At 36.6% G+C, this 13182-nt stretch overlaps 1 protein-coding gene across 4 annotated transcripts in view; it reads right to left on the bottom strand.

The window, feature by feature from the left end:
• LOC120525692 (serine/threonine-protein kinase MRCK alpha-like) overlaps window positions 1-13182 on the bottom strand; it is a 429465-nt gene that overhangs the window by 67372 nt on the left and 348911 nt on the right. For all 4 annotated transcript variants that reach the window (XM_039748213.1, XM_039748214.1, XM_039748215.1 and 1 more), the window contains exons 18-20: window positions 8105-8210; window positions 6316-6464; window positions 796-887 (exon numbers count right to left, since the gene is read on the bottom strand). In XM_039748213.1, coding sequence (XP_039604147.1) covers window positions 796-887; window positions 6316-6464; window positions 8105-8210 — 347 coding nt within the window. The remainder of the gene's footprint in view (window positions 1-795; window positions 888-6315; window positions 6465-8104; window positions 8211-13182) is intronic.

Raw genomic sequence — 13182 nt, forward strand, 5'->3', positions numbered from 1 at the left:
CGCTTACCCAGAGCAGGGTCATGGTGATGCTGGAGCATGCATCAGGCACAAGCCAGGATCAATCCATGGGTAAGGTGCCAGCACATCACTGAGTGAACACACACACACAAACATATTAGGAGCTATTTTAGCATAAGCAATCCACCTAACCTGATTGTTTTTGGACTTTGAGAGGAAACTAGAGCACACGGAAAAAATATATTGACACAGGTAGATAGAAACTCTCCCAAAACGGAAAATTAACTTAGCAAACAATTTCCTAAGACACTAAATGTTTAATAACTTGTACCTTAAACCCACAACGTAACTTTTGACAAAAATACACTAAAGATTAACTTTTATAATCCCATTATTTTAAATGACATTTTAAATTTTTTTTAGTAAACTTACTTCACGACACTTTAATGCACATAAAGTAAAAATTTAAGTTAGATGTTGCATTGCTCCTTTCCAAGTGATGCAGCATCACAGCTCCAATGTCCTATGTAAAATTTTGTATACTGTATTCTTTCTATGTTTACATGGACTTTTGCTTTGGCACTCCAGTTTTAATCTTGCATCTTAAAGACATGTGTGTTAATTTAACTGGTGATTCTAAATTCACCTCAAGTTGAGTGTGAGTGTATGTACATGAATTGATACTGCAAAGGATGGGTGCCCAGTGAAGGATTGTTTCCTGTCCTTTGCCCAATTCTTCCAGAATAGGAGGGTTTCAAAATATTGTGTGTTATGTTTCACGCCAGGTTGAACACAGTTTTAAAGCAATGGCATACAAGACTGCAATTTTTACAATACCCTTTTCCATTCGAAAGTCCTCAGCCTCTTTTTTTAGTTTTTCTATTTCTGCCAAGAGGTCCCAGTTCTTCTTCTCTGACTCCTGCAGCTTACTGTAAAAGAAAGAAATAACATAAATGTAAAAAGCAATCTGGATTTCAGACAGTAAATAATTCCTATTTCAGGTACCATCAGCTCCAATTACAGTAAGAGTTCTATTCATTAAACTCATATCACAGGTAGCAACCTAAGAAGGTATTCACTCTCACATTAATATGGTGTTAAAATCTTAACTGTCATGACTGGGGAGTCCCAAAAGCATAAAAGCTCCAAGTACTTTCAGAATTGCCCTGTAAGGAGGGAATACCATAGAACCCCGACTAGATATAAGAAAAACCTTAAAAAATAAAAAGGTTTATTTAATCAAAGGCTCTGTAATATAGGAAACTCCAAAGAACTCAAAAGAGTTGCCTGAAAAAGCAAGGCAATCACAGTAAACAAAATCCCAATACAAAATCCGGAGGCGTGGTTAGAAACACAGCAGATGTTCAAAAAATCCTGAAAATTGTAAAGCAATAACAAAAGCCACAGATACAAGAAACTCTCTACTTCCTAACATATTCAAAATGAACTATGGAAGGCCCTCCCCTGGAGTGGCGGACCATTCCTGAAGATGATTGGCAGGTAGCCCTGCCCATTCAGGAACCACCCACAAAACACATGGGACATAACCTAGGAGGTGGAGATTGGGATCATGTGCTGATAGCGCGTTGCCGCACCCACCACAAGACAAACCACCTGGCTTGGGACCAGAGTGCAGCAGGTGACACCACGGCCTAATCCATTTACACAAAAACAAAGAAAAATGTCATCAATCCATCCATTATCCAACTCGCTATATCCTAACTACAGGGTCACGGGGCTGGAGCCAATCCCAGCCAACACAGGACGCAAGGCAGGAAGCAAACCTCGGGCAGGGCGCCAGCCCACCACAGGGCACACACACACCCCCTCACCAAGCACACACTAGGGACAATTCAGGATCGCCAATGCACCTAACCTGCATATCTTTGAACTGTGGGAGGAAAACGGAGCACCCAGAGGAAACCCATGCAGACACGGGGAGAACATGCAAACTCCACACAGGGAGGACCCGGGACGCGAACCCTGATCTCCTAACTGCAAGGCAGCGGCACTACCACTGCGCCACTGTGCCACCCACAAAGAAAAATGTACATAATAAATAAAAGAAACATTAATACAAATAAATGACATAAAGTTAGACAATACAAACAAGAAACATAACTGTGAACCCCAGCTAGGGGAAAAATGCTGGCTGAAACATGACACAAATTTTCTAAGTAGTTACACCAATATATTAACTATAGTTTAATTTGCACATTTCTTTAATGTATTAGTTTATTAGGGAGAATTCTGTTAATTTTCTGAAACTTTAAAAGGTGAAGTAAGAAAAAGTAATTAAACACAAATATCTACAGTAATGCTTTCAATTCATTATACAGTAACTTACACAATTTTTATAAAATATTTGTGTTTTAATACTGGGCCTAGTATATTTTTGAACTATTATACTAATTTGGGTATTAATTTTGTTACATCCAAATTTACCAAAGCACACAAACTCTCCTGATTATAAACTAAGAACAGCTCAAATGATACCTCAAAAGCAGAACATGTTGAAGACATCCAACAAGTGGACAGTAACTTTAAAATGCTTTGTTTAATGTTCCTAATTCTTCTTCGGCACACTGTGTGCCTTCATAGAATGTTGTGTTAGTCACTGGAAAGTATAGCCACATAATAAATAAATAATTTAATGTCAAGTTGCATGCAGAATGAAACACTTGCACTTGGCAGCTTTACAGGGAGTGCAGAATTATTAGGCAAGTTGTATTTTTGAGGATTAATTTTAATATGGAACAAACACAGTGCTATCAGTCAATCCAAAATGTTAATAAACCTGAAACCTGAATGTTTCACAACGGAAATGTGAGTGTGAACATCATCAGGGGAATACATATGTGCGCACAATTATTAGGCAACTATTAGTGTGCAGATTTATTATGCAACTAAAGGAAAATGAAAATTTTCCCATCTCACTTGTTTATTTTCATCTGTTATAGTGAGAATAATAAACAAACACCTCAAAATTTACAAATAAACATCTCTGACATTTAAAAAAAAATAAATCAATCAATCAATGACCAATATAGCCACCCTTCTTTCCAATAACAGTCATAAGCCTTTCCATTCATGGAGTCTGTCAGTTTCTTGATCTGTTGACGATCAGCTTTTTGTGGAGCAGTGACTACAGCCTCCCAGACACTCTTCAGAGAGGTGTATTGTTTTTCTCCCCCGTAAATCTAGCGTTTAAGAAGTGCCCACAAGTTCTCGATAGGGTTTAGGTCAGATGAGGAAGGGGCCATGTCATTATTCCTTCATCTTTAAGGCCTTTACTGGCTGGCCACGCAGTGGAGAACTTCGATGCAAGTGATGGAGCATTGGCCTGCATAAAAATCATGGTCTTTTTCCTGTATCACTGTTTGAAGAAAGTGTCTTCGAAAAACTGGCAGTAGGTTTCAGAGTTCATCTTCAATGCAAAAAGGTCCAACTAGCTCATCTTTAAAAATACCAGCTCATACCAGTACCCCACCTCCACGTTGGAGTGGAGCTCTGTGCCCATTACTGATCCACAGGTCCATCCATCTGGTCCATCAAGAGTCACTCTCATCTCATCGGTCCATAAAACCTTTGAAAAAAATCTGTCTTCAGATATTTCTTGGCCCAGTTTTGACGTTTCAACTTATGTTTCTTGTTCAGTGGTGGTTGGGTTTCAGCCCTCCTTACCTTGGCCATGTCTTTGAGCACTGAACACCTTGTACTTCTGGGCACTCCAGGTAGGTTGCAGCTCTGGAATATGAAAGTACTGGAGGATAATGGGTTCCTGGTAGCTTCACGTTTGATTCTTCTCAAATCTTTGGCAGCTAATTTGCGTCTTTTGTTCTCAACACGTTTCTTGCGACCCTGTTGACTATTTGCAACAAAATGTTTGATGGTTCTGTGATCACACACCAATATCTTAGCAATTCCAAAAGTGCTGCATCCCTCTGAAAGACTTTTTACAATTTTTGACTTTTCAGAGTCAGTTAAATCCCTTTTTTGGCCCATTTTGCCTGAGGAAAACTAGCTGCCTAATAATTCTGCACACCTTGATATAGGGTGTTGATCTCCTTAGGCCACACCCTCCCTCATTACACAAATACACATCACCTGACGTGTTTAAATCCAATAAGCATTCAAGTTAATACAGCTTGGAGTTGGAATATACGCATTAAAAATGATGATATGGTCAAAATACTCACTTGCCTAATAATTGTGCACACAGTGTATTTCCTCTCCCTTTGTGCACCTTACTGTGCCAGGCGATCATTTACTTTACCACACAGTATTACATCCAAAGATAAAAAGAGGTTAAGTTGCAGCCCAGTGAAGATGTATGCACTGTCCACATGAGCAAATACATATTCAAAGAAAGAAAGAAAGAAAGAAACTACCAATTCTTCCTCCATTTTACTATAAGTAAAATGCTGCTGAATCAGAATTTTGGTGCAGACAAAAAGCAACAACAAAAGAATAAGAGATTAAGATTGTTTACTCAATTTGAAACAAATACATGTATTATGCTATAAATTTCATAGTTATGAATTGAATGGTATATGCAATATTCTTCCAGCTCAATGTATTCTGTGGCTATAATGTTTGCACATACTTATTAGTCATGCATTTTTAATACGCAGGAATGACAGATTCAGCACAGTAACTGACAATATGCCTTCTATAAAAAGATTTGCAATATGTCAAAGGTCTGTTGTATAAAATATACTATTAAATTAAAGCAAGTTGTCAAATATTATCTTATTAAATTATTCATTTTTATCTAATAAGGCAAGAATGTGATAATAGTTTTCAAAATCTTGTGGATTTTGGTTTTTGAAAATAATGCTAATAGTATTTATTTGTCTTCCCACATTTGTACGCAAACAAAATTTAATTATTGTAGAGTAATTATGGTCAATTATTATTTCCTACATTTCTACACAATCAATCAATAAATGTTTATTATAAAGTGCATGCTCCTTAATAAACACCAAAATAAACAATTATTACATTGAGGACTACTGGTTGTGTACTGAGAGTAGGCAATCAATTCTGAGACCATGTGTAAAAATCATACAATAAATCTGTATTAATTATACACTTAATTGAAGTAAACAACAGCACCATTCAAAGCAAAACATTACACTATGATAATTCAAATCCACAGGCACTACTGGCCTACCTCTTCAGGGATTAAATCATAATATAAACAATAATAAATATATAAAGGTTAACTGACAAAATACATGAAACCCTCAAGGTAATCAAGAATACAAATTTAATTGAAGGTTGACACTTCCACACAGGTGTCGTCATTGAAATAAATCACACCCCATCAAGCTTAAAGTATTCCTTATGACTCAATGAACAAATTTTAGGAACTCTGAGAGAGGGCATTTTGCTAGAACCTTAGTGACGACATCTGCTCCATATTCTGATGTATCCCAAGAAATAGTAACTAAACTGTTGGTGGCCAAGAAGCCCAAGTGTGGGCAGAGGTGCAAACTCCTTAACACTTATCTTCATGCAGTGATTCGGGAAGCAAGGAGAAAACAGACAAGCAAATATGGATCACAACATTACCAAATAAATCAAAGGCAAGACAAATTGTTCAATCAAGAGAAAGTGCGAAGAATATTTAAAGTTGTATAAAAAATACATGCAATGGTCTAGTGGGCAGCAAAAGAATCATCTGGTCTGATGAATTATTCTCCATAGTACAGTATTTTCAACAGATGACTACATATGCATACACCAAGAAAAATGTACTGTATATGCCTCAATGCTTGTTTCTAATCAGTGAAGGGTTGTGGTAACCCTGTTAGCATGCAAGATGAATTATTCTTATCATGGCTTAGCCACAAAGATTAACTTAGAGGGAAAGGTAAATGTCAATAAATCCACATCAACTTCATGTGATAATATTTATCCTATGCAAAAGCATTTCCTTCCTGACAGCAGTGCAAACTTACAGTATAAGAAAGTTCCAATGATCAGGAAACGTGTAGTCAACAAATGATTTAAAGAATACAGCATGATCATGGACTCATTATTGCTATTTGAGATACTAAAACATTAATGGTTTCCATGCTTGGCCTGCTGATTACAGGAATACTATCTGACATTTCAGCAATAGATCTATATAACTACTTACAGAGCAATGGAAACTCTCTCAAGTAGAGTGAAACAATGCAGACAGGAAAATACAAATGCAATAATTTCCAAATAGAAAAAAGACAAACAATATGTCAAACTGAAAATCAAATAATGATCCAATTAATTTTTGTCTAGCATTGGGAAAATGAAAATAAATGACATCTTATAAACCTTTGTTATTAAGTACTTGATAACTGTTATTCTTACCATTCTGTGGAAATATTTGATGCTTTAACCTTGTTTAATTCATCCTGAATACCTTGCTTTGCCCGGATCTCTGCATCTAGGGCCGACTGCAGTTCCAGCCTTGCAGACATATCCAGCTTTGCAAAGCGACGCATCTTCCAAGGCATGTCCTAAAAATAAATAGGTACAATTAATAATAAAATTCTCTGAATTTATATAGCACTTTTCTCACTACTCAAAGTGCTCAGCAATTGCAGGTTAAGGGCCTTGCTCAAAGGCCCAACAGAGCAGAGTCCCTTTTGGCATTTACGGGATTCGAATCGGCAACCTTCCGATTGCCAGTGCAGATCCCTAGCCTCAGAGCCACCACTCCGCCACTGGGTATTCAAAAGTCATCACTTTAATATAGAATGCTAAGTGAGTAAGAGTCAAGTAGAAAAGAAAGCTTTCATTCAGTGGAGCCTGAATCAACAGTAAGTTTTATGGCAAACACTGACATAGGGAAAAATCAATCAACCAAATAACCGGTCTTCTCCAGTACTTTTATGTTAGCTTGTCCAGTTATTTTAATGTAATGGGTAGCTCTGGAGGAAGACACAAATAGATTTTAGGTCAATTCTATGCAAAAAATAAAATATAAAATCTTTCTAGAACTACTGTATTAGGCAACAAGATGAGAACTGTTTTTGCACTAGACGGTGTGTCCATATATAATTATTACAGAGCAGCAGAACAAAATGTACTAAATGGGATAGGGGGATGAAGAAAAGGTGTGTCAAAGAGGGAGCCAACTTGCCCACTCAAATCAAGATTTACAGGCAGCTGATTCTGTCCCTTCTCTGCCTACAATTGCAAATGAATGGTTATTTAGGTCTGGTGAGCAACAACAACATTTATTTATATAGCATGTTTTCATACAAATGATATAGCTCAAAGTGCTACAAATTGGTCTCACTATGGATAAGGAAAGATTATAAGGAAAGACATTATGATGACCGCTACACAAGTTTATAACACAGATGTGTCATATTTTGTTAAAAAACTTAATATTAAATTTATTTGTTTTGCAAATAGGACAATAGAGAGACATTTTACTTAATCTAAAGGTGCATGCTTATTATGATAATCATAAAGTTTTCTCTTATTTTAATCTCAGAAGATTGAAAACCCCTTTAATCCTTTTATATTTGGTAATATTTCTGAAGCAAAAAGGAACCTCCAAAAAATACCTGCAGAATTATACAGTATTTCTACATCATTTAAGCCATGTGTATCATAATACACATAAACTAAAATCCTTTCTTATTCATAAGACAGTCAAACCCCAGTTTCAACCCAAAACTGGCACCTCAGACAGTTAAACAAAAACATATTAGGATCATTAGGATACCCTACACATACATATAATCCACGGGAGCTTAAATGTGCTTCTTCACAGAGTATGGTCAACAAGCTTCTTCGGGTACACAGTAACTGTAAATATACAATAATAAGGCATTCCCAAACCCACAAACGTCAAAGCAGGATTGTGAAGGCAACAGGCATCATGAAGGAAACAAATCTGCACATGGCTTCAATACATCACTAGGTCCACATTCAAGAGCCCTCAGTTATTCTAAACTGTATGCCTTTTGGGGCCATATGATGAATATCCATGCAGACAAATGAAGAATGTGTAAACTCCATCCAAACAACAACTAGACACAAGATTCAAACACAGGGCACTGGATTTGTGAAACAGCATCACTGATCACTGTGCTAACCAAATAGTACACTATCTATTTTAATTTACAACTGTAAGAGTGCTTACCGTAGCCCTGGCACCAAGACTTGAATTCCTCAAACCCTCCAGTTCCTCAGTCATTTTTGTGGCTAGAGCTTGTAAGTAACCACGGGCATCCTTTTCATCACTTACCCTGCAGAAACACAAGACATAAGTATTGTAAATAAGGTTTAACCATCATATAATACTAGCCAAAAAAATTGCACTGAACAAAACAAAAGGTTACACTTGGAAAAATCTAATCATCACACAAATTGATTTTTAGTGTGGGAGTACTTAAGGAAAAGTGAATAACCCTTCTCTTTACTATGCGCCCTGGCTACTATATTTACAGTAATGGAAAAAAGGTTTCTAAATCCTTTAAAATCACCTACATTCCTGGTGTTTGTCCTAAAATACAGCAGAACTGATAATAAAGAGAATATTACCAAATAAGCAACACCTAAACATTTTTTTGTCTTCTTATTGTTATAAAACTGGCCTATATGACAGATAACAGAATAGTATTTTATTGTATCAAGACTGATTGACACTGAATTCTGTTTTAAAAAGACAGCCGATAAGGCAACATTGTTGTATCCCTACACTGATCTTTTTAAGTTAAATTTACAAAATTGAACTAAAACTTTTATACTCTCATAAACAATCTGCAAACTACATAATACATCTTGTATACAGTAAAAAGGTCCATTATTTAAAGCAGTGAAGTCTGAGCAGCAACAGGAAATACGTAGAAGCTCAACATGTACTGGTCCTAATGATTAGAAAAAAAGAAAAGTACACAAACAAAATGTACACAGTACAATTAGGCATTGGTTTTCATGCTGTTATTAGATAGCTATAACTGAAACTGGGCCTTCACCTCTTTATGGGAAACTACCTTCACACTACGCGAATAAGTGAGCACAGAAGACTCCACTGAGCATACAGGAACAAAAACATCATAATTTAAAATATATGGGTAGTCTCACTTAAACACACACACTTACACTGAGCCAATTTACACTTGCACAAAAAAAACTAACACACAAACTTAGTTTACAGTAGAATCACGGTCCTTGGTGAAAAAAAAAAATAACCAAAGCATAGACATAGAGAATTCACACAAACATTGCACAAGTTGTGATATGAACCCAGGAACTTTAAGCCAACAGCACTATCCACCATGCCACCAGCAATACACAATATAAGATAAGATAAACAAGAGTAATGACTTAATACCAGAATGATCAGTGAGTACAACAAGCCCAATTATTAGTTAGAAACCATTTCATTATATCTTTTAGGGAGTGCTCCTGCTAAATAATATCATGTGAGTGCCTTGAGAACACCAGTCACAGAATTACACCCCTTTCCTGGGAAATAAATTCAATATACAAGCCTATGGCCATGGATATAATCTCCTGCAAAAAGAATTTCCTTTCTTCCCAGAACAAAAAACAATAAGTGTTTTAGCTTGTGTCTTTGTAAATATTAGTTAAGAATTCACCTCTCTTCCTGCCCAGAAAAAATCCAATTAAATGGCCCTGTACCAAACTGTATTTAACCACAGGTTTTTCTTCCTTCCCTAAGGATTACCATATTTAAATGCAGTGCAGAAATATAGTCAAGTATATGGCACAGAATATAATCAGGTCTTCTCTACTGGCGTGAAGAACAGAAGAAATCACAGAGAAAGTACAGTATGATGTAAACTGACCATGCCCTGCCCATTTACACTGTTGTTAGTGATCAACTGTGCCTGTGCCTTCTAATGCTTTAGTAAAATGCACACAATAGGCAGGAGGATTAATGCACTTAAGACTCACACATCCAGATTCAGAATTTTACCTTTGTTCTAGAAGCTATTCATATGATTAAAAGTAATGAGATGATAATAATAGAAGTGATCTTAACTTAAACTAAATACGGAGGAATATAGACAGCAGTAGAGACAGTCACTGACGTAGAGAATATTTTCAGAAATACATTTACAGTTTCATTTATGTGTTAATGCCTGCTGCACATTTAAATTTAAACATATACATTTTATGAACATACAATATTTTGCTAATGATAACTTCATCACTTAAAATGTAACTTAAATATGAATACTAAACTATTTGGATGACTGTACAAGATAGTGAACAATATTTAGATTTTGTTCTTGAAACAAACAATAGCAGAGTAGTCTCCCAGTTTGTCATCTATACTGAGGTTAAATAGACTATAAGGCAAACAATAATGTTAGCTTTAAAAACTCTGTTCACTGTCATTATAAAATGTCTGGAGTCACACAATGCTTGAGTATCTGATTGAAGATTAAAACAATAAGTTTTGCCACAATCTGAATTGCAGTTGAACCCAAAACTGTGGAAAGCTAATATTTTACTGATAACTCACAAATTTCAAATACTGATTTCCTACCCTCTGATCAATTTTTCAAAATGACTTAATTTAAATTAATATTTTTCACATTATTCAAGGGTTTTTGGCATTTCTAGAATACGAAGGGACCAATGGAAGTATGTTGATCAAAATCAACATAACCCAAATCTTTAGTCTTAGAACAACTTTATGTAAGATAAGACTAACAAAAAGAAAACATCCCATCTAACATTTGTTTCAAGGCATTTCTCTATTTATAAATAAAATGCTTCCCAGGCTATTATTTCCCGAGTTTGTACATTGCAGTTTCCATTTAAAATATAACCTGAGCAGCAGTAATTTTGCAGATATTTTCAAGTTTTTACAAATACTTGATTATGCAGGGACAGTGTTAATGCAGGTCATTACAGATGGTTTGTTAAAATAAGCAGCCCCTTTTAAAACAATCACACTCTCTTTTTAAAGAGCTCTTATTAAATGATTTAATCCACTACATCAGGGTAGCTTGGACCCTTGTGTGTTAGAGACACTTTACTGCAATAGAAGGAACATGATCTTAAACCAGGTCCTCTGATGCTGCTACAATGCTATAGCATTATACCTTCAAACACAACTGATACTAATTTTTGCTGAGCATAAAGCACAAAAAAAATAAATAAAAAAAAACATTTAATTAAAAATGTGTTTGCTTTGATCCGGTTTTAGCTATATGTGCCTTTATTGGTTCTGGCCTAAAATGAGCACTTTGCTGCCAAGATAAATCACTTACTGTTTTTTTTTTCCTTTTTAAGTGTGCACTGAAATTATACAGTCGTGGCAAAGGTTTTTAGAATGACACAAATTTTACCTACTCAAATCAAATGTATGTTTTTATTATATACTATAATAGTAACTATAATACCTGCTCACTACTCAAAACATTAAATGCGAGGAAGACACAGGATCGAACCCGCAATGTCTTGGTTATGAGGCAGCAGTCTTTACCTCTGCACCAGCCAAGCAGATGTGTCTACTTCAAATTGATTGATAGTTGGGCTTGCTGCTTGTGCTGATTGACACATTTGCAAAACAAAGACACTGCTGATGAGGTGCGAGGGAATTTAAGGTGGCCTGGCATTACAAATATTTTTGCTGCCTTCAGGGACTCTAGTAATAAATATAAATTACTACAATTAAATTTACTGTTCTGGTGATTTATTATCCTCTAAAAAGAAATAAAAGCCAAGCATGTGCCCTTTCTCCATGTTGTTTGCAATGTAATTTATTGTAAGACCTATGCACGAATGCACCATATTTAAGAAAAGCACTCCATGAATTTGGCCTCACCCAGTGAAAACTTATCCATAGATTACTATTGGACTTAAAAGATATCTACCTGGATGTCTGTACATAAAATAGCTTAACAAGGAACATATAAATGAGGCAATTTATCAACAGTGTTTGTCAGACTGGTATAAAGAATGAAAATCCCAAACTGATGAATTTGTCTCTGTATGAAATCTAAAAAAAAAAAGAAATTATGTGATGATTAGGGAATCCATTCCCGGGCTCCCGATTACCCGAATGAAACTGCTGTAATTCCCGGGAAACTGGGAGTGGCCAAGCTCGCATATATAGTGTGTAAAAATCAATCAAGAAATAACAGAGTTATAGTTGAAAATAATTAAGTGGCATGGTTTTTTGGCCCACGGTATAGTGTGGTCAACAACATACCAGCAGCAGTCAGTCTCCCGGCTCCCACTAAGACTAAGCACAGTGGACTGGGAGGAGTCTGCACTTTGCAGCTCATGACTGCCGGGACAGGGCAGACTTCATTGATGTCAGTCAGACAACGGCTTTGAACAGCAACTTGAAATTGCAATGCGTCAGTCTGTTGCATCTGCATTATCTGTGCCAAGAAACTTGCCATCACAGAATGATGACAAGAAACTGGATGCATCAGTAAAAGCTGAAATGGCGGTGTTTCAGAGAAATGGCAAGCGCAGGTGTTGTTTAGAACAAATGTATCAAGTATCCGATGACTGAGCCACCTAATTCAGTGGAGGCAGAGCATGCTTTTTCAGCAGCTGGCATACTCTGCATGAAGGTGCGCTCTCACCTGGATGACCGCACGCTGGACATGTTGTGCTTTCTACGTTCTTATTACCGCAACTAACTAGATCAGGGGAGCCCAATACGTTGATCGCGATTGACCGGTAGATCAGAAAGGTAGTGCAGGTAGATCGCGTTGCATTCAAATTTTTATATTTTTATCATATATCCTCCCTATGGCATTTACCACTTGATTGACATACAAGGCGGCCAGTCTGAGATCTCTTTTCTTCTAACACACTGGTCATCCCGCATGCACCCATACAATCAGATTGTGATTCAGACTACAAATGCCATGAATGTAATTACCCCGATCTACATGCTTTCAAATAAACAAACCACACGCCGCGGCTTCGCCTCTGACACTGACGTCTGAGGTTTGATCCCTGAGAGGGGGTGCAGTGAGTGTGTATGCCTGATGAGCCTAGAATTAGGGCGAAACACGTGTTGCGTATTCTTTGCATTATTTCACAGTAAAACTATGCAACATTCTATGATCTGCTTCTCGCAACTGAAGAGGGTACCGTGGCGGATGTTTGCTGACTTGCATACCAACCACAAGCATCACCTGGTAGGTAACCACCCATACAATCAGATTGTGATTCAGAGTACAAATGCCATGAATGTAATTACCCCGATCTACATGC

This window comes from Polypterus senegalus, chromosome 3, assembly GCF_016835505.1.
Source record: "Polypterus senegalus isolate Bchr_013 chromosome 3, ASM1683550v1, whole genome shotgun sequence".
In the NCBI taxonomy this organism is placed as follows: Eukaryota; Metazoa; Chordata; class Cladistia; order Polypteriformes; family Polypteridae; genus Polypterus; species Polypterus senegalus.